The sequence below is a fragment of the Mus pahari genome, chromosome 22 (genome assembly GCF_900095145.1).
Source record: "Mus pahari chromosome 22, PAHARI_EIJ_v1.1, whole genome shotgun sequence".
NCBI classification, from domain to species: domain Eukaryota; kingdom Metazoa; phylum Chordata; class Mammalia; order Rodentia; family Muridae; genus Mus; species Mus pahari.
The window spans coordinates 7,321,036-7,343,277 of NC_034611.1; the positions used below are offsets into that span (position 1 = coordinate 7,321,036).

General features: G+C 38.1%; 1 protein-coding gene across 9 annotated transcripts in view; it reads right to left on the bottom strand.

Moving 5' to 3' along the window:
- Cspp1 (centrosome and spindle pole associated protein 1) overlaps positions 1-22,242 on the bottom strand; it is an 88,943-nt gene that overhangs the window by 54,156 nt on the left and 12,545 nt on the right. For 6 of the 9 annotated variants that reach the window (XM_029533240.1, XM_029533236.1, XM_029533234.1 and 3 more), the window contains exons 3-8: positions 20,560-20,662; positions 9,298-9,401; positions 8,291-8,314; positions 4,081-4,161; positions 3,041-3,139; positions 1,815-2,221 (exon numbers count right to left, since the gene is read on the bottom strand). In XM_029533240.1, the coding sequence (XP_029389100.1) occupies positions 1,815-2,221; positions 3,041-3,139; positions 4,081-4,161; positions 8,291-8,314; positions 9,298-9,401; positions 20,560-20,662 (818 nt within the window). Of the gene's footprint in view, positions 1-1,814; positions 2,222-3,040; positions 3,140-4,080; positions 4,162-8,290; positions 8,315-9,297; positions 9,402-20,559; positions 20,663-21,529; positions 21,667-22,242 lie in introns of those variants that run through there. The other 3 variants (XM_029533239.1, XM_021222071.2, XM_021222073.2) reach the window with 2 other exon arrangements.

Here is a 22,242-nt window from a genome sequence, read left to right on the forward strand (position 1 = left end):
TCGAGGCCAGCCTGGTCTACAGAGTGAGCTCCAAGACAGCCAGGGCTATACAGAGAAACCCTGTCTCGGAAAAAAAAAAAAAAAAAAAAAAAAAATGCAGGAATAAGGAAAGCTCAGAAAATAAATAGGGTTATTTCACTTACTAATAACTACAGCCATTTAATATAACCTATGGAGTGGCTAATGTGAATTCTTTTTTTCAATGAGATGAGGTGGATATATAACCTGTATTATCAAGAAACATGAGAAACAGCCAAACATATGGAGATATGGCAGCTGATATATTAACAAAATGTAGCCTTCCAGTTTGAAGAAATAGTGTTCAGAATTGAGATCATAAGAACTCAACCTTAAGTAATCTCAGTACAATTTAAGGAAGTTGATAGAGAAAGGTTGTTCCATTTATGAGATACATGAGGTTATGATGCAGTCCTCAAATGATTAGAATAGAATACGTTGATTTGTTTTCATGTTTTCATATGTGAAAAGCAAGGCATCAATTGTCATAAGTCTCATAAAATTCCAAACTTAAAGTTATGTTTTCATTATATTCTGGAGGTACATATCATAAAAAGGAAATAAAAGTTCTACAAAATTCTCAGGTACAGAGAAGACACCATCAAGATTCCAGGAGTACTTGTGGCTCCCAAACTGAAAACTCAGAGGTCTTTTAATAAACTTTAAATATAAGATATTATTAAAGGATTTGGAGCATTTCCTGAAGTACAATTAGATTCAGCTCAAAGAAACTAGAGTACACAATCCACATTTCTAATTCTTGATATCAAATTTGAATTTAAATTATCTAAACTAAGATACAGAATAAAGACAGATGTTAGCTTTGTATTGTTATTAGTAATCAAAATACTTACAGTATAACACAATCCCTGATATTTTCTAAAATACTAAAAAATTAAATATTCAGACTATTAAACAAAACAGGTCCCAAAATTTACAAGTAATCTTTCAAGTTAGCAGGTCAATGACAAGTGTAGGCTCTGTAGTATTTCTATAGCTAATAGTTAGGAAAACATATATCAAGTTATGTAATATGGTAAATAAAAACAACAACCTATACTTAAGAAGTTCCAAACAGCATCACAGAATAGTTAAAGGAAGTGAAAAACACTGGAAAATCACTGGAAAATCTGACTGAAAAGTTAATGTCATTTCAATTACATAAAAGTCCATTTAAAATATATAGATAAAGATAATATGTACAAACAGTAAAGGCACAACTGCATTTCATCTATGTTACAATGGCCCCTTTCACACACATTTTAACATCTCAAGTTAGGATGCCTATCAACCTAGTTTTAACTTACTGCGTAGAGAAGTGGGCGTTACCCCTGTCAGTCATCTAGGAAGCTAGGATCCGAAACAACCTGAGCTCGTACCTGGGGATGCCTTTGGAAGCCACTGGCAGGCAACAGGAATCCAGACTGTGCATCTGAATCCATTGCTGCTCAAGAATTCAAATTCACATGCAAGATTTTGGTTTTTTGTTTTTGTTTTTGTTTTTGTTTTTTTACTCTCCTACTTAGTTAGAGCTGAGAGAAGAAATCCCCTCTATAAGAATGTTTCCATTCACTTTTAGATTAAGGGGATACACTTTCCACTTTCTAGCTTTACCAAGGTCCCCATTTCGAGTATTTTCTTTATCTCCCCCCTTCAATGACACATAAAATGGTGTTTCACAAAACAGTATAACTAAATTAAATACGGTAAATCAAATAAAACTCCTTTTCCCTATTGTAACTATAAAATACCAATATTAAGTAAATAAAGAGAATAAAAAATGAAGATGTAAATACCTGTCATTTGTATATACTCTCAAAAGTCTTCTATCAAAATCACTTTCAAATCTAAACCTCTCGTCCATGTCTTCACTTACGTCAGGATCCCGGTCAGCTCTACAAAACTGTCTGTCAAGCATGCGCTCCTCATTAAACCTGCGAGCTCTTCTCTCTGGAATACCAGCCTTGCTGGAAAGGCTCTGATGTTCTGCACCAGAAATGCCTATTCTTTCATTTGTCTGTTTAAGCAGTCTTCTGTTCCTTAACTCAGTTTCACCATCTAGCTGTCGGTACAGGCCCTCCTCTTGCCGTCTTAGAAGCTCTTCGTATGAGGGTCCCTCTGAATGTGTATATGAAGTCTGTATTTGTGAAGGTAGACCAGATTTACCTTGACTAACAGGGTTTTTATTTCTTTGACTCTTAGGCTGTTGAATTAAAAAAAGAAAAAAAGCTTAATGAGACATTATCATATAAAATTTAATTAAAGTCTTTATTACATAGAACTCAAATAACTATCCTTAAAATATATTAATATATATCTCAACTTTGATGTTTTATCAAAAAAAGCCATTAAAGAGAAAAATGAATGAATCTTTTTAAAAAAGCCATAGGAAATCATTATATTTACCTAAAATTACATATATATTATATGTATGTGTGTTATGTCAGCCAAGTATAGTGGCACTGCCTTTAGTCAAGGCTGAGGCAGGTGGATCTCTGTAAGTTAGAGGCTAGAGTGGTGTACACACAACTAATGACAGGTGAGGAGAGAGATACTCTTCCATAAGAATGAACCCCTAACTCAATACCAACACCAAGTGGTCAGCCCTTAAATCATATATATACAAGCAACATTAAATGGACTCCACAGGTTTATATTTACATATTTATGCACCATATATTTGTAACAATAACAATTAAAGAAAAGGAGGCTATATAATTGAAAGGGAATAGGGAACAACATGGGAAGAGTTGAAGGGAGGAGATGGGAAGAGAGAAAATTATATATATTTTTTTAAATGATTTAAAAAATAAAAGTGTAAAAAGAATTCCATCCTTCAGTTATTCTATTACATGAAAAAAGTAGTCTAGAAACTCAAACTTTAAAAACCAGTTAAAACAAAAACAAAGTCAAGGAGGGTGGAGCCAACATGACCACCACCACCACCACCACCACCACCCGCCTGCCGGCAGCCCGTTCATAAAGGTGATATTAAAAATCACTTTATAAAAGTAAAACATACCTCAATATTCTTTTCTACCTGTCTGACTTTTTCTGTGGATTCTGCCTTACCCCTGAGAAATTGATTGTATTCTCGGTTGCGTTCAAGTTTCAATCTTTCCTTTACAAAAAAATTGAAAAGCAATGTTAACTTCAGGGAAGAGGGGAGCCTTTCTATGAAAGCAGAATCATACACATCAGAACTCTTAGCTCTCCTAATGATTTTAAGGACAAGAAGTCATTGAAGGGCATAGACAGGGAACTAACCTGTAGCTCTCTCTCTAAGCCTCTGCTGCCATATGCAAACATACATGAATATTTGCTGTCTGATTCGTTAACACAAGAAGTCACTCACAGACTAGAGCTACCCCAGTGATAAGCCATCTTAATTCTTTTGTCCCAGTGATTATCAGTAGCATATCCCTCCGTAATCATCCGACCACCAAGATTCTTAGTACTATCTTATTCCCCAAGTTACAGAGGGCTATTAAACACAAAGTAATAAAAATTACACACACAATTTAAAATATTGTAATAGAACTGCTCTATTCAAATATATTACATTAAGACATTTTCTTAAATCCTAATGTTTTCAATGGTACTGAAACAACACAATCGAAAAGAGTACAAATTAGGTCTGCTTTTTGAAACTTAGTAACTGTTCATTGTGTCTTACATACTATTTAATGTTGCTACCATTTCTGAGACAATCAGGGTTTGCAACAGTGGAGTGATAGAAACACAGCTGGCCCAGCAATACTACCCTTTCACAGCCACCCACGTCACTGATAACTGTATCACACAGACTTTGTGGCTCAGGTATCAATGTTAAAATAATAAACAATACTTAAGTAAAGGAAATACAGAAAAGAACACATTAAAGAAACCTATCTCTAATGTCACTATCTATCATTAATGTTTAAAATAAGTTTTCAATGACTCAACTAGAAATTCCATAGACTTTTTAAAAGATTATACTCAAGTAGGGACAAATGATGTAATTAAAGGTATATTTTTGCATGATTTTGTAGCCTCAGGAAACTCTTACTCCTATCCACCTACCTTGGCAGATAACCGCTCATCAATAGGAAGAGAAACTCCCAGAGTAGATGGGTCTGTTTCACCAGTAGATAGGAAATTTTTCTGTATATATGCACATTAAAATATACATTAGCTCATTGATTTTCTAGGTTTCAAAACTTCTTTACATTCTATATTCTAACCCGCTCCATAATGCACAGCAGGATGGAATGGAGATGGATTCAGAGACTAGTCTACAAAGCACACAAAAATGACTACAAAAACAATTCTTCAAATCAACTCCCTGAAAAAGAGATTCAAGCTTTAACTTAGATTTGCAACACATACATATCTCTTGAATCAAGGTGATTAATCATGGAAAGGGTTGGTTTTCCCAATTTATATTCCTCTAAGTATACATTCTTCATTCTTTTAACTTCTTCACCAGTATCTTTATGAATGCCTGTAGCGTTCTGTTTTGATGTTTGTTGTAGTTATCTAAATATAAATGTATGCACAGAATCCCAAAATTAGACCTCGAATGCTGTTGCTTGTGTGCCCTCCATTCATGTCCACTAAGCACTCATTAGTGAACATTACTGAGCATCAGTCTGGGCATCCAAAGACCTAGAACTCAAGCTTCTACAACTAACATCCACACACAGGAGTCACACAACACTGACCGAGTCAGTTAATTTCTCTGATACACATTCTTCCGTGAAGTGAGAATGGTACCTGTCCTACACACAAAGTTAGAGTAGGGATCAAAGAGGATATAAAATATAAAGTCTCTTTGAAGATTTTAAATAAAGCAAATTAAAAAAATCTTTTGACTACTTAGGGAAAAAATGCTAAATAAGTCACTTAGCTTCGTTTTTTTTTCACCTCTAAAATGGGTAATATCGTCTATAATACTATATCATAAAAGCTAAATCAGTATATGTTGGCCTATCTAATTTCCTGCATGAATGAAATCATTAAACAATTATTGACCATTTAATGTTTTCCTGTTACTAGTTTAAACGTCAAGAAAACAATAATAAGCTTATGTTCCCTCTGATCCTTCAATAACAAAACAAATAACAGCAATATAATGTACTATCTGCTTAGGTAGCATTATATTAAAAGCATGGAATGTTTGATAACAGACTGTCTATGGAAAGCAAATGGACTGTATATAATAAATCAAGCCACTAATGAATGAAGTCCTAATAAATCTAAAGTTACAAAACCTAATTTGAAAGCTAGTATGGGACTCTCTAATAAGCTTCTCTGTTAAAAGAAACTAACAAAGACTGATTGGATCCTACCTTGGTTCACTACCATGCCCAAGTACCCTATACATCTAATCATTTCAAAGAAAAGCCCCTGCCCCTGCTCCCTACCCCCTACCCCCCCCCACGTCCTGCTCCCTACCCTCTACCCACTACACCCTGCCCCCAGCCCTCTGCCTTCCTGACCCCTTCTCCAACCCCGATTAATGTGCCACCATATCTGACCATAAGAACTTGAATTAGTAAATACTATATCATACATTTGGGATCCATCAGGTCATAACTGCTATAATCAAAATAAATTACTAAAATAAAAAGAGCAAGCTATGGAAAGTGTAGCTTCTGTAGCCAAAGAATGGAAATGGTGCTCATGAGTTGCTTTTTGGACATGTTCTATGATGTTTTTAACACAGCAGATGAGTACTATTTCATAGTGAAAACACCAAGTAAACTGCCAAATAGAAAGTTTAAGATTCACTATAAACAAGTGAAATTAATTTACTGGTTCAATTTAAAAACTGTTCAGTCTGTTCAATGAGAACATCAAGAATCCTTATTCTAAAACTAGAAGGAAAAAAACAAAAACAAAACATAAAACAAAACACATGGTATTTGTTCTTTAGTGGCTGGTTCTTCCTAGCAATGGTTAAATTGATCTTTTGCACTGTTTTGTTTGTTTGCTTGCTTGCTTGTTTGCTTGTCTGTTAAGACAGGGTTTCTCTGTGTAGCCCTGGCTGTCCTGAATCCTGCTCTGTATTCCAGGTAGCCTCACACTCCCCCTCCTGAGTGCTGGGATTAAAAGTGTGCACCACCACTGCAGGCTGTGTTTTGTTTTTGAGACAGTTTCCCTCGGTACTTCAGGCTGACCTCATACTTACAGAAATCCTCCTGCCACTGTTCTTCTAGTACTAACCTTACAAATGTGTACATCCATGCTCAGTGTTCTCTGTTTTGTTCTTTCCTTCCCTCACCCACTTCTTTTGTTTTTATTGGTTTTTTTGCAAGGTTTCAAGTAGCTTAAGCTAGCCTCAACATTGCAATGCATCCCAGGATGGCTTTGAGTTCCTGATCCTCAACCTCCACCTCCTGAGTACTGGGATTACAGTCCTGTGCCACTTTTTTATTATTAGTATTCACACAATTTATCAGTCTGAAAGTACAAGAGACCCAAGAAAGACTTGGAAATCATTATCTACCCTCAAGAACCAGAGAAACCAGAGCTTCCTCTCCACACCCAGGTACTTTTTTGGTTTTTAACTACTACCTCCTCAGACACCATCCAAAGGTTCTAAGAAAATACCACTACTTTACAGCTATACTCTTAATAACCCATCATAAAAACAACTTCTTTGGGGTAATGTAAAGATTTGTGCTCCCTTGATGACTTGCACTTTCCTTTTTAAAAAGAATTTCTTTTCATGCCTGCTCACATGACTATCCATCCAGCCTGACTTGACCATAATCACCACTGTGGGACTGCCAACACAGTGATCATCTCAAGCCTGCTGGAAAGCTGTTAAAGAAACACACAGTGTTCAGTCAGCACTGACCAGACCATTTCTCCTTTTTGTGGTATTAGGGATACAACTTCGGGCCGTAAGCATGCAAGGCAAGTGCTGTACTACACAGCTACATCTCTATCCCTCAGATTGTTTTTTATCTGATATTGGGAATACCAGCTGTTTTTGAGAAAGGCTGGCTAGCCATGGTACACCTTTGGCTAGCCCTTCTGTCTGACTCCTCCATCTGCCTTTCATTCTTCCACCTTTCAGCTCTGGAAGGCGGACAGTGCACAGTCTCACAAGCTGCTGTGACAAGACATGCCCAGTCCCCCACCCCTCTTTGTCTACTCGTACACGTATGAGTAAGAGTTGGGTAGAGCAGGGAAGGTGTGAGGTATAGGCCTAGGAAGTCAAGCTAGAGCAGGAAAGGTGTGGCACGCTAAGGAATTAGAATTTTTACTCAAAAGTTAGTAAGGAGACAAATATTTAGTTAGCCATAGGATCGTTCTGGAAAGCATCATAAACAACAGACTGAAAATTAGTACAAGTTCAGTGAGGCTGTAGACTTTAAGTTAATGAGTCTCTAACAAGTATAAGTAGCTGTCCTACAACAGTTACCCCTCCTGAACATTCGCCACAGCCTATCACATGGACGGCCTTTCAGCATCACAGTCCCCTCTATCTACACCACTCTTTCTCCATCCTCTATGAGAAGGCTGCCATCCAGCTAGTCAGGCTGGTAAATGTCTCGTTCAAATGAACCAAAGCCTACAGTACACAATTTCTTCAGCCTATATTCTCCATTTAAAATGCTTTTTCTATTTTGCCTTTTGAATATTCAAATTCTACCTGTTCTGTAATGCTTTATCAGGACATCTTGCTATAGTGAACATTTTCTGATCTTGATGAAATATATCCACAGCTAAATCCTAAACCCCTTGAAGACATGATCTATATTATATTTAACTACTGGTGGTTTTTAAACATTAGTTGAGTGATCAAATGTATGACATTATTTTTAAATAGCTTGTAAAACTATTAACTGGTGCTGTTTTCTCACATAAATTAACAAATGTGATCAGCTTGCCTCAGTACAAAAATATCAAGTAATCCAAATCATGACAATAGACAGTTCGAAACATTTTAAATTATCTTGACTATATTATCACCAGGATAAATTGTGGAACAAAAATAGACAAGCTAAAAAGCAAGCAGACAACAGTTCCAGGACATTTATAAAGAAAGCAATGAAAACAAATGCAAAGCGTAAATCAAAGTCATGACTATATCAATAGACAACTGTAATGTGTGGACTGTCATCTTGGCAAACACAGACACAGAAAGGTGCCACTCAAAAGCCTCGAAACACAAAAGAAGCCATCTTTCTACTTGATTTGAATCACGTAAGTGCAAATGATGCGCTATTATACCTTTTTAAAAACAAACTAAAAGAGAACATTATGCAGGCAACCCTACCTTTCTTTTTGCTTGTGTAATGCCCTAAAGTCAAGAGAAACAAACCATTGATGATAACATGTATTCAGTAAAGTCTGTTCTTTCCAATTACAAGTCAGTCAAAGACAATTTGAAACAAGTATTTATAAAGCAATGGAAAAGCCAAGAGTATTGTGAATGGCCAGAATCATGATTGCTTAACGTATTTTTATAACTTATAAAGGAAACTACATTGTAAAACTCATAAGCCTATTAATAGATAATTTGATAATTGCAAAGGGGTTCTCCTAAATAAAACCATTAAATTATAAAGCAAAGCTGTTAGAGCTGTTAAGATCTGACTATGACATGTCCCAAAAGGCTCCTGCCGAAGGCTGACCTCCAGCTACTGGCAGTATGTTGGAAGGTGTTGGGAACTGGTTAGTCCAGTCTTGCTGGAGCAAGGGGGCTGTTTCTTACCCAGACCCCTGCTGCTGGCCTTGATATTATTTTGTTCTGTAGCATGCCCCTGCCACAGGCCCACAGCTGACCCAGACTGCACTCTAAAGTCTCTTCTCTCACACTGTTTTTCTCCGATACTTTGTCACAGTGATTAAAAAAAAAAAAAAAAAAAAAAAAAAGACAATGTAATAGTTAATAAAACTGTTAACAGAAAATTTATACACTTATCAAAAGAAAAAATAATTACTATCTAAAACCCTTCAGGTCATTTTAATACATTGTGGGGAAGAGTGGATATGCTTCTTTAGACAAAGATTTACAGAAACAACCACTGTTAAATAGCTGTTAATCTCCTTTAATATTAAAATCCATTTCCCTAGTAAAACACCCTCCTGTGCTAGAGACTAAACCCAGGGCCTTGTTGCTCCAGGAAGAGTCTATTATTCCACAACACATGTTTTCACATTTTTCCACCAAGAATTTTTTACTAGTTGGCCAGATATTACCCAAGATCAACATTTCTTAAAAGTAAATTGTAGGAATAAATTTAAATAGACAAAATACAACTCACTAACAGAACAACTTACCTGAGTAAGATATCGTCTATAATCTTGCCTCAATTCTTCTTTTAATTTATGTTTCTTCTGTTCATAATCTTCTCCAAGTGGTAAACTTAAGCCATATTCAATTCCTAAAAAAGAAAACAGCTTAAGTGGCAGATTCCTTTTCAAATCAATATCAATGAAGTTCTCCCTCCTATAATAAAGCATATAAGGACTAGAATCAGGTTTCCTATTTTGAATGCTTCAGTGGGTGATACACAGATGTAGTGGTGAATATTATTCCCACTTGTGAACCCAAGCCATCCTGTTTCCTTGCCCAGAACATTGTATTTCTTTTGTCTCCTTCAGAGTTTTTTAATGTACCTACATTAAAATAATTTTAGGTTATTATTGCACATGTAAGGATATGTACAAGTGTATATTATTTTCCCATTTAAATTATCATTTAGCATCTTGTTTTTTCATCTTTTTCTTTGTTTTTATTGTTGCTGCTATTATTTTGAGACTGGACTGAATCTTGTGTAGCCAAAACTGGACTTGAACTTGGGATTCTCCTCCCTCCATCTCCCAAATGCTAAGATGACCCAGTTTAAATGGTGCTGAGGGTACTAAACGGGCAGATATGCATTCTAGGCAAGCAGTCGACCGACTGAGCTACATCACCAGCCCAGAAGACAGCAAAATTAAAGCAAGAAATGTAATTAATTTGCTTCATTTAGTTTTAGTTTAATTAAAGTCATCCCCTCCTGGTACTTAGCAGTTCAACTACAGAGAGAACAGTAACTGATAAGCAGAGCGTCATGTCTGTGACACAGGTCACAATGGATGCTCTGTGAGGTCAAGGAGAGCATGACAACAGTGCTCAACAGTGGTGCCTTCCTCTGGGACCAGCTTTCCCAAGCTAGAAATAGGCAGCCTGCTGCTTCCTGGAAGTCATTCTCTCTGTGTGTCTTACTATAATTTTTAATTCTATCTGTGGCCTCTCTGGAAGAACTGGAGGGAACAGTTGAAACATGATCATTTATAAATTACTGACCCTATTAAGTTCAACTTTAAGAGCATTTCATCTTTACAAACCAACTACTCCAAAGCTGAAGCAGACTGAAAACTGTAAGTTTAAGGCTTAACTGTACTAGAATGAACCAGAGTCCAGTCTGGGCAACTTTATGAGACCCTGTCTCAGAAGTAAAGAAGTTTAAGCATGTAACTCAGGAACAGAAAGCACTGGCCTAATGGGCACAAAGCCTGATACAATCCCCAGTATGCAAAAAAAGGAAAGACTATTAGGTTTCCACTGCTAATTCAAATACTACTTGTAACATTGTCTTAGCAAGCAATCATATAGACTACTTCCTGTGTTATTCATAAACCTATTAGAAACTGGGAAGGGCGCACGCCTTTAATCCCAGTACTTGGGAGGCAGAGGCAGGCAGATTTCTGAGATCGAGGCCAGCCTGGTCTACAAAGTGAGTTCCAGGACAGCCAGGGCTACACAGAGAAACCCTGTCTCAAAAAACCAAAAAAAAAAGAAAAAAAAGAAACTGGGAAGGGTAGTACACCCCTTTACTTTACTTGCAGTATTCAAGGGGCAGAGGCAGTGGATCACTAAGTTTGAGGCCAGCCTGGTCTATATAGCAAGTTATATAGCAGGAGGAGCTACACAGTGAGACCTAGTCTCAAAGAATAAATATATTAATATATACATATACATAAATTTTAGGCTTAACCAACATAAAATACCATCTAGTTATTTTGTTATCTAGTACTAAAACCTTATATTGTGGGTCATTAAAAACCAAAAGGGCCTGGTGACATGAGTTCAATCTCTGGAACTCACAGAAGGAAAGAACCAACTCCAGTAAGTTGTCTGACATCCAAGCCTTCTATAGTTCCTGCATCCCACATTCCCACAGGTCATACAAATGATCATAATAAAGTAAAATTTAAATGAATAAAACTGACTGTACAAAACAATGTAAATATTCATCTCTATAAAGTAGTAGCAGCGGCCTCTAACCCTGAGCTAAGACACAGTGAGGCTTACGTGGTTGCTGTTCCTGATGATTCTAGGAGCAAGAAAAATACTAGTGTCATTTTTAAGGTCACTTAAAGTGATGTCATTTCAAATAAGCAACAGTGACACTGACAGTTAACATTATGTTTCAGGACCAACAGTCAAGAAGTATTAGACTTCTGTAGAAATTGTGGGATAAAAATATATTTAAACCTAAAGCACACAGTCATTCTTTTAATTTGCCTAAGAAAGCACTCACAATAAACACTATATGAAACAAATTCCTAGAAAGTGCTTACTTCCTTTCACAATATGCGTCCGTGAGAAAGTGCTATGTAACAAGTAACAAGCAAGGTCGCGTACAGGAAGTAATTACAAGGCTCTGCACTGACAGGTGGCTTATGAAGACGTGAGCACTACACTGTCAGTCTCAGCTGCAGTGCTACTGCAGAGACTCGCTGAACTCGATGCAAGATCACAAGTCAGCACTCGTCTGCAGCGAGTAAACCAAATAAGTATGCCACCAGAAATACATAAATGCTGCCAGCATCAATAACCTCCTGTTGCTAATCTGAATCTTTACACTCCCTCCATTTTGCCATTACCTAAATTTTAGAGCAATACGAAATTATTCTACCTGTTTTCTTGAATTCTTTTTAAATGACAAAACATGTACTTTCTCTTTTGGATAATCTTTCCCAATTTTCCATAAAATTATTTTGAAATTTGTTAAAATCAGTCAGCCATGTTGAAATCAGTCAAGGATTGTTGCAGGATATTTGATCACACTGTGAACCCCGGGACTGTGTTATTTACTGAAAACGCCTGTTAGTTGTAGTGTGGCTCAGCCTTAGCACACACCTTTAATCCCTCTGGCTGGAATAAAGATGCCTTTAGTACACACCTATAATCCCAAACAGTAAAGGTAATGTTAGTTTGTAGATAGAGGCATCAATGTTTAAAAGTGATGGCTGAGTGCTAGAAACAGTGATGAATCAGAGAAAGACTTAACAGAATAGGACCTGCCCAACTCTCACGGGAAGAGAGGAAAGGGAAGCGCTTTAAGAGAGCAGTGCAGAGGGAGAGAGGAGGAGGCAGTTTTACTGGGACAGTTACAGAAAGCAAGGACAAAGAGAAGAGGTGGCAGTCTTCCCAGAAGAGATTACAGAGACAACTTGAAGAGAGAACAAGCGAGACACAGGTAAAGACAGAAGGAGCCAGCAATAAATCCCTAACTGAGATAAAGATATAGCACAGGCAACAGTTTTCACCAACTGCTCAGGAAATAATTCAAGAACTGGCAAATTATATGAAATGGAAACACCTCACTCCTGCACAGGAAAGGTGGCAATCACCAAGTGAAGACAGCCTACCGAAGGAAAAAACCTTGGCCAAAGGATTACTATCTAGGATAATGGAACAACACAGAACCTTAAAACCTGCCAAACAAGCAAATCACCCAATCAGTAAATGGGCTAATAAACTGAAAAGAGAATTCTCAAAAGAAGTAATGAAAGCACCAAATAGATACTTGGCTTGGCATGTGAAACCCTTCCCAGAATGCCTGGCACCCTGATTTCCATTCTTGGCTCCCATGAGAAGGAGAATTTCATCTCTTGAAAACTGTCCCCTCATCTTCACACATGTGCCTAGGTTCTCGAACCCACATTTCATACATGCATGCAATAATAAACATAGTTTAAAAACAAGAAAAGCTGTACTTAGGGGCAGTGAGATGGCTCTGGGGAAAGGCACTTGCTGCCCACCTGACAGCCTCAGCTCACCTCCACACAATGAACTGAGGGAACTGACCTCCACCACCACAGGACTGCCACCCCCATGTCATAAAGAAATACAATGTTTTGTTTTTTTAATGTGTTCAGCATGAGGTTAAGAGAGCACAGGGAAGGGCAATAGTGTGGGAAAGCAAATAAATACAAAGTATAATGACAAACATACATATATAAAGATTTCATAATAAAAATCATTACTTTGTATACTAAAGAACAATGAATTTTTAAAAAAATTATGTGAAAATTACAGTTGTGTCCTTCACAAAATTTAATCAAAATTTTAATAGCTCCTATTGTCAGTTATAAATGCACAAAATAACAAGGTAACTTAAAAACAGCAAACCTACAGACTAGAGCGGGAGCTTAGCTGGTATACTATGCCTTGCCTGCATGAAGCTCTGAGCTCAATCCCCAGAGCACACATAGACTAGGCATGCTGCTGCACACAGGTGAAAGCAGGGTGGCCTGCTGCTGCTATCTATTCAGATGCCTAATAATGGTCCCCAAGACCTGGTTGCCCAAGATGAGAAGATCATGTACACCAAATGATGTTTGCCACCCAAGCTATGCCTGAGTGGTTAATAAAGATGCCTACAGCCTGGGCTGGACAGAAGAGGAGGAACAGTGCAAAGGTTCCTGGGCTTGTGGTCTATGGTAGGAACCATGAAGAAGAGAGAGAAGGGAAGAAAGGAGGTCACCATAGGGTAGCATGGATTATGAGCACACGGCCATGAAGGCTGGCCTGATGGAGTAGGAGCGGCCCAGTCACAACACATATCTCAGGGATCACCACTGGGAAGCCAACAAAATACCAGAGATGACTGATATCAGCCGACTGATTTAAGCTTACTATAAATCTAAAGGTTTCTATTATGTCTTTTTCTTTTTTTCTTTTTCTTTTTTTTTTTTTTGGTTTTTCGAGACAGGGTTTCTCTGTGTAGCCCTGGCTTGTCCTGGAACTCATTCCGTAGACCAGGCTGGCCTCGAACTCAGAAATCCACCTGCCTCTGCCTCCCAAGTGCTGGGATTAAAGGCGTGCGCCACCAACGCCCGGCTCCATGTCTTATATCTGGGAACAATATGGTCTGAGATGGAGTAAATACCCCTAGCAGATATTTAAAGACAAGAAGGGGTGTAGTAACCCCCAGAATAATAACTACAAGGGTAGGGCTCTATGTCAACCTCAGTGAGTCCATATGGATTACAAGAAAGCCCAATTATAATCACAAACAACGAAAGTCAGAGTGAGACTGGTCAGCTGTGATGGCTCCAGAAGCAGAAACTGGACTGCTGCATGTGTCTGGTGGAGCTAGTCTTTCCTACTTTGTGGGATCTTCTTTTTCCCACACCCCTGCTCCCATTTCAACTCCTTTTGGTTGGTTGGTTGGTTGGTTGGTTAGTTTTGTTTTTGAGACAGGGTTTCTCTATATAGCCCAAGCTGTCCTGGAACTCTGTAGTCTAGGCTGCCCTCAAACACAGAAATCCGCCTGCCTTTGCCCCCCAAGTGCTGTGATTAAAGGCGTGTGCCACCACTGAGAACTTGACTTCTTGATTCTCCTACCTCTCTCCCAAGCATTTGTGTTTCAGGCATGCAACATCGTGCCCAGCTCCATTTCAACTCCTAATACTCAATAAAAGAAAGACAAGAACAGAGGGGAGAGAGGTCCCTGAAACTAATTTCTTTCCTTTTGTTTCTCCTTTGAGCATAGGTATTAACAAACTGCAACCAGTCACCCTAAATGACCAACAACCACTCTTATGGACCTAGCATTTATATATCCTCTGTAAAGTCCTCAGAATTCCAAACATCATATAATGACAGAAAATATCTGCAGCGGGCAAAACCAGGCTTCTGCTAGAGCATGAGGCAAATCATAGTCAGTTGCTACAGACAGTCCAGAAGCAGCCACACATCCATATACCTACACATTTTTATAGTATGTCACTAGTTTAAAGACATTTCAGGCTACTCAATGAGTTCTACACTAGCCTGGGCTACAGAGTAAAATACTGGTTCCAAAATCCAAATAAAAGGAAAACTAGTAACTATTTAGTAACTATTACACTCAAATTTAAAACTGAAACAGTAGGAATAAAAATGTTTTCTTCCTTATAAAAACAAAACAAATCATCAAAATTTGAGCCATAGGTGTATGCCTATAATCCCAGCACTTCACGGGTAAAGGCAGAGAGGTCAGAAGGTCAAGTGAATTCTTAAGACACTTGAAACTATCTCAAAAAAATTTTTTAAGTAATTTGAATATTGTTTTACCTTCTCATTAAGTACTTTCCAATAAATTATGCACATCTTTTCTCTGCTCCAGCTAAATCCATGGCTTTCTACTTACTTTAAGAATCTCAAAAAACAAACAAACAAACAAAAAGAATCTTTAATTTCAGTAAGCTGTGAAATTTACAGTCTCTTTTGTGTAAGTCTTAAATATTTTGCTGTTTGATGGTTTTCTGAATAAGGTCATTTACTTATTTCATATCATTACTGAAATACAATTCATTTTTGTACTTTTTGTCTTATAGTCTCTAAACTTGACAAATGCATTTATTGTTCTAGCAATGTTTGTAGACCCCTCAAATTTTTCTACACACAAAAAAAGAAAGAAAAAGAAAAGAAATAATCAAGTTACCTGCAAATATAGTTGTTTTTATTTTTTTTTTTATTTTATTTATTTATTTTGGTTTTTCGAGACAGGGTTTCTCTTATTTATTTATTTATTTATTTTGGTTTTTCACGACAGGGTTTCTCTGTGTAACCGTGGCTGTCCTGGAATTCACTCTGTAGACCAGGCTGGCCTCGAACTCAGAAATCCACCTGCCTCTGCCTCCCGAGTGCTGGGATTAAAGGCGTGCGTTGTCTAAATCACTCTTAAGAATTATCAAATGTTAGGAGGCAGTAGTTTCCCCAAAAAAATGTAGTCAGCTGGGAAGAAAAGAGAGTATCCTGGGAAATTCTGAACCTAAACCTATGTTAGGTAAAACTTTCTAACCTCCTGCTTCTGCCTCCCAAAATGGTATACCACCACATCTTCCCGGCTCTTCTTTTTGGCTTTGTGAATGGGACGGAGAGGGAGAAAGGGAGGAGAGAGAGAAGCAAAGGGAAAAGAGAGGGGGGGGGATGTGTGAGAGTGTGTGTATGTGTGTGCGAGAGAATGTGTGAGAATGTGTGTGAGAGTGAATGTGTGAGTGGGGGGAGTGAGTGTATGGGAGTGTGTGTGTGTGTGTGTGTGTGTGAGAGAGAGAGTGTGAATGTGTGTGAGTGTGTATGTGTGTGAGTGTGTGTATTATTAGAGGTAGAACTCAGGTCTCTGTAAATGTGTGACAAGAGCTCCATCAGTGAATTATATCCCCAGACCCTTATGGAGGATTGACACTCTCGTGGCAAACTTGCCTCCTGAACATTAAAGTTTATCTAGCTCAAATCTAGGTAGTTGATTTCAGAAGACATTATGATACTACTTTAAATCCTTTCATGGGATGGGAAACAGAAGTTAACATTATCTATGATAGATATTGGTATACATCATTACCATAGAGAAATTAATTTTTAAAAACCTTAAACTTAGTGCTGCTTAGTATTTCGTTACACTTTAAACCATCAATACTTTTCACTGGTGAAAATGAGTATTTGCGGTTTATGTATTACTGATCATTACTACTATATTTAACTATGTTGTCACAGACTTGAATTTGATACATCATTTCTAAATTGACCTGTATTAGATGAGAATATAAGATTACCCTACATAGGTGAGGCACTGTTTGAGACAGATTCTCTTCACTGTACACCACCACGAATAGCAAACGGGTGTCCAGCAAGCTTCCAAGCATCGTGTCCCAGCCAGCTATGTCACCCTAGGAGCCCTGACATTACAGATGTGAGCTATCATGCCAACTTCACCTGGGCTTTTTGAGTCCCAAATCAGGTCCTCACACTGCATGGCAAGGTCTGTGCCCACAGAGCCATCTCCCCAGCCCCATATTTAACTTACTTTAATTATCCAAGTACTCCAGTTTGAAGCTATAAAATAAAATAACTTTGTGCTGTCTAGTTTTATGTCAACTTGACACAAAGTAAACTCATCCGATAGAAAGGAACATCGATTAAAAGAAAAAATGCCAGCCGGGCGTGGTGGCACACGCCTTTAATTCTAGCACTTGGGAGGCAGAGGCAGGCGGATTTCTGAGTTCGAGGCCAGCCTGGTCTACAGAGTGAGTTCCAGGACAGCCAGAGCTATATGGAGAAACCCTGTCTCGATAAAACAAACAAACAAACAAACAAAAAAAAAATGCCTCCATAAGATCAGGCTATAAGCAAGCCTGGAGATCATTCTCTCTCTTTTATTTTTAATAATTTATTTTTATTTTATCTGTATTGATGTTTTGCCTGAATGTATGTCTGTGTTAGAGTGTCAGATCTTAAGAGTTACAGTTGTGAACTGCCATGAGGTGCTGGGAATTGAACCTGGGTCCTCTGAAGACCAGTCAGTGCTTTTAATTGCTGAGCCAGCTGTCTAGCCCTAAAGCATTTTCTTAATTAATGGAGAAGGACATAGCCCATTGTAAGTGGGTCAACACCTGGGCTGGTGGTTCTGAGTTTTACAAGACAGGAGGCTGAGCAAGCTAGTAAGCAGCACTCCTCCACAGCCTCTGCATCAGCTCCTGCCTCCATGTTCTGATCTGTTTGAATTCCTACCTTGGCTTACCTCAATAGACTGTGATTCAGGACCTGTAAGCTGAATAAACCCATTCCTCCCCAAGTTGGTCATTGTGTTTCATAACAGCAAGAGTATCCCTAACTAAGTGCTTCAAATATAGTTATTTTAGTTGAAAATTTTTAAGAGGTCCCCATGAAAATTAAACTCTATACTCCCAAGAAAACTGACTTTATTTTTGGAATGAGAACATTCATTCATTCAAAATATCTTTTCCAACAAACAAGTGCCAAGCATTGTGCCTTCCAGCAGAACACAATGCACAGAGAACTGGCCACAGCAGCCCAGCTAAAGCTACACAAGGAGATGAGAAGCTAGTTGAAGGAAATACAGACCAGTGTATCAGATTAATTTCTTGAAAAGATATCAAGAAGTATGCAGAGACATAAAAGGATTGCACAAAGAAAACATCAGGAGGTTAGCAAAACAATCTCAGTGAATGGAAGCCTGCAGACAAGCATGCTAGTGAGCTTAGAGAAACAAGAACTTGCTTGACACTAGGAATTCTATTCTATGAAAATCAACTGGTCCTCCCTAGTTATCTGATGTGACAAGCAAGGAGAAAAGGAATCGAGGATGAGGAAGCAGCTTGCTAGTAAGGTGGCAAGAACCAGAAAACTTGAAAGCCCATGATAGCTACACAGAAGCATCCACTAGGAAGTAAAACGGTCATAACAGAAATTGGGGTAGAAACAAGAAGCAGCAGAAAATAGGATTTGAGTACAGATTTTCAAATCAGATTTATGCTATTTGTATTAAAAAGGTGGGGGGGGGTCCTATAAGTGGATACAGTTATCTGTGAAATTCCTGAACAAAAGAACAGCCTAGGTCAGAACTTAAGGTCACTCTGATTCTAGGTCAGACAAAGGCTGTTCCATATTAAACTTTAGACTATCATTCACATATACAGGTCACAGAATAACTCCCTTGCAGAAGATGTCAAACATGAGGGAGCATTATTATTTATGGCCCAACTACAAGTCAACTGTCTCTTCATACATACTCAATTACTACTCATAGCCACCCTGGGAGACAAATGCCCATACCATAAGGAAATAACCTTAAAACAAACATGCCACATCACAAAGGCATGGCAACCCAAAGCCAAACTGTAATCCCAGAATTTCGGTGATTTTGCCTAAATTTAGTAACTTAGTATCTAAAAGAATCTACTGTTAAATTTTTAAATTATTCCTTAGAATTAACTTGAATTCATATAAATTTCAAATGAAAAAAATTATTTCATTTTTACATCTTTATCTTTATTATATGAATATTTCGCCTGCATGTCTATTCACCACATGTGTGCCTGGTCCCTGTGGATGTCAGAAGAGGGTATCAGCTCCCCTGAAACAGGAATCACAGACAGGCAGCTGTAAGCTGCTGTGTGAGTGCTGGGGAAAGCAGTAAGTGCTCTTAGCTGCTGCACCACCTCTCCAACCCCTAGTATTATCCAACTTAATTAAAGAAACTAATGAGTTTAAAGATTAAGAAATTTTACTAAAAGATAACATCTCATTTCTCTAAAGTTGCATATTAACTAATAATTTGCAAGAATCAAAATGGAGTTACCTTTATATCTGATACTGACAGTAGGACAAGCACTCTGAGTTGTTTTTTCTAATAAAGACATGCAAAGCCCATTAACTTCCGTCTCTCAGCTAGCCCCCCTTCTTACCCAGGGACACAGTAAAACCAAGCAGTAACAAAGAATATGCCTGTGGTCATGAATTAGTCCCATGAAAACAATGACTGAATCAAAAAGATCATCATATTTGACTTACTTTTTGTGAAAATGTTTCAGTCACCAGATATATATTATTGACAATATTATGTGTTTTAAGGTAAAAATGTATCAACAAGCTAATATGTACTTTTAAAAAAGGTTTCCAAATACTTCATACTAAGACATAATTTTAAAAATCAGTATGGCTGCACTATTAACTTTATAGGTCCAATACGTTCATCAACAAGAGGATCGTCCTTGGGCTGGGGAGATAGCTTAATAGGTAAAAGAGCTTGCCATGTAAGAAAGAGGCGCTGAGCTCAATCCCTAAGGTCTATGTAGAAAACTGGGTATGGTGGTACACGCTTGAAATCTAAGAAGAAACAAGTGGAACCCAATTTGGCGGATGGCCAGCAAGTATAGTCAAACTCAGCTTCCAGTGAATGTCTCTGTCTCAAAAAGTAGACCTCCTCTGAGGAACTACAATCCAAAGATGACCTCTGGCCTCTACACATATATGGCACACATACACACAAAAAATGGTCCCTAACAAAATAACTTTTCATATACTTTAATTTCCTTGCTCTGTCTTAGTAAACAAATTTACTTGTATATGTACGTGCACACCACCATATGGGTCCTGGGGAGCAAACTCAGGTCCTGAGGCTTGGTGGCAAGCATCTTTACCAGCTGAGCCATCTTGCTAGACCCTTCTTTGAATTTAAAACAATGCAGGCTCTCTCATGTATACATAAACACACTTAAAAATTTTATTACATTTATTTATTAATTTTTAGTTACATCATACACAGTTTCTAATATCATTTCCACCCATTACAATTAGGCAACATCAATGAAATAGGTAAAGTTCTCTGAGTTACATTTCATACACAAACCCCATTGCCATATGTAAGACTCAAAAATGAAGCTCCAAAGAAATCTTTTTTCCTGAAGAAACAAACCTCTTTCACAATGCCCTGCAAAGAAAGGCTATCTTAAAGTTAGCCCCACACATAAGTAGCATACCTAAGGATCCCTTGGGCTGCTGTTGGCTGTTTGGTGGTATGTTCTCCTTAGCCATAGAGATTAATATTTTACTGTTTTCAGAGAGTTTCTCTGATGCCTTTCCCTGGAAAAGACATGATATTGACAAATCAAAGGGAAGAACTCCACAAAATATACAATTTAACTTATTTGACATACTAAATTAGAAAAAATTACACAGCACAGAGATTAAAGTTTAAAGTTTGAGAAATCAACCAAAATTACTTACATACTATAATAACTGTTCTGATACCTAATTCATCCTCTTAAAAATGAGTCACTATTAAGCACATTGGGCCAGACACTAGAAACTAAGAGTGAAAAACAAAATTGGGAAACTTCTGCTATTGGGCCAGGAGGCTAGGGGGTGGGCTGGAGACACAAAACAAATGTAGTTCTTAGTTACATAATGTTGTACTCACCTGTAATATTTACATATGCATGATACGTAAGGAGTGGGGATGAGGAGACGGCTCAGTCAGTGAAGTGCCCTCTGTGCAAAGCTGAGGACCTGAGCTTGTATTCCCAACACCCATGTAAAAGCCAGGCCCAGCAGCTCTGAGAGACCAGAGACAGACAGATCCTGAAGTTCATCAGCCAGGTAGCACAGCAAATTCTACAAACTCCAGGTTGAGTGAAAGGCTTCCATCTCAAAAGGAAGGTGGCAGCAATCAAGGAAGATATCTACTGTGGACATCAGGCTTCCTTCCATACACACTCAAGCACATGCATGTGTGGACACACCCACCCATATGAACATATACAACAGACACTCAGATACATGCACGTATAGGGAGGGGCTATAAAGACAAGACAGGGCAAGATTTAAAGACCCAGAGATGCTGGGGGGGGCGGGGGGGGACCACAAGACCTCAACAAGCAGTGACTCTTGAACTGGTATATAAAGATTGAATAAAGCTGTACAGTAATATACTCAAACATGCACACTCACCCTCCATATCAAGTAACTGTGAGCATGCCCTGCCACTAGATGAGGATAGCAATTTAAATCCATCCCTTTGTCTACTTGAACAAATCATTTCATTCCTCTGGTCTCATTTTCTTGATCTCCAGAACAAAACAAACAAAATACCCCTACTTCATAAAGATGTTCTGACTAGAGACAATGCTATACACAAAGCCCTTGCTTTAACTCCTTTTACAAAGTAGACTGTTTTGAAGGAAGACAACCATGGCCAGTGCTTAAAAGGACACGCACTTAGTGTCAGGAATCAAAGGCTAGTCTACCAGCTCAGCATATCAGTCTCATTATTCAGCTTCCCAATGCCTCAGTTTAGTTGCATGAAAAATTATAATAAGAGACACTTACTTCAAATGCTGCACTGAAATATAACCTTTTAAAGCTGTACCCTACCCATATGAGTACTATAATATTAACTTATATAATAAAATGTACAGTTATTATGTCATGAGTATCATCTTAATTTGGTCATCTGTGTGGAACAGATGCTAAACCAAATGAGACAGTGGGAAACAGGTAAGTCAGAAGTGACTTAAAGCATGCCATTATATACAGATAAGCTCATGACACAGAACCCATGGCACAGGCCATCTTGTTAACACGTGCTGAGCCCATGAGAGAGGCGTCTGTCTACATCAGTGCCCAGCATGGCTCCTAGCACAATCTCAGATCTGCTAAATACA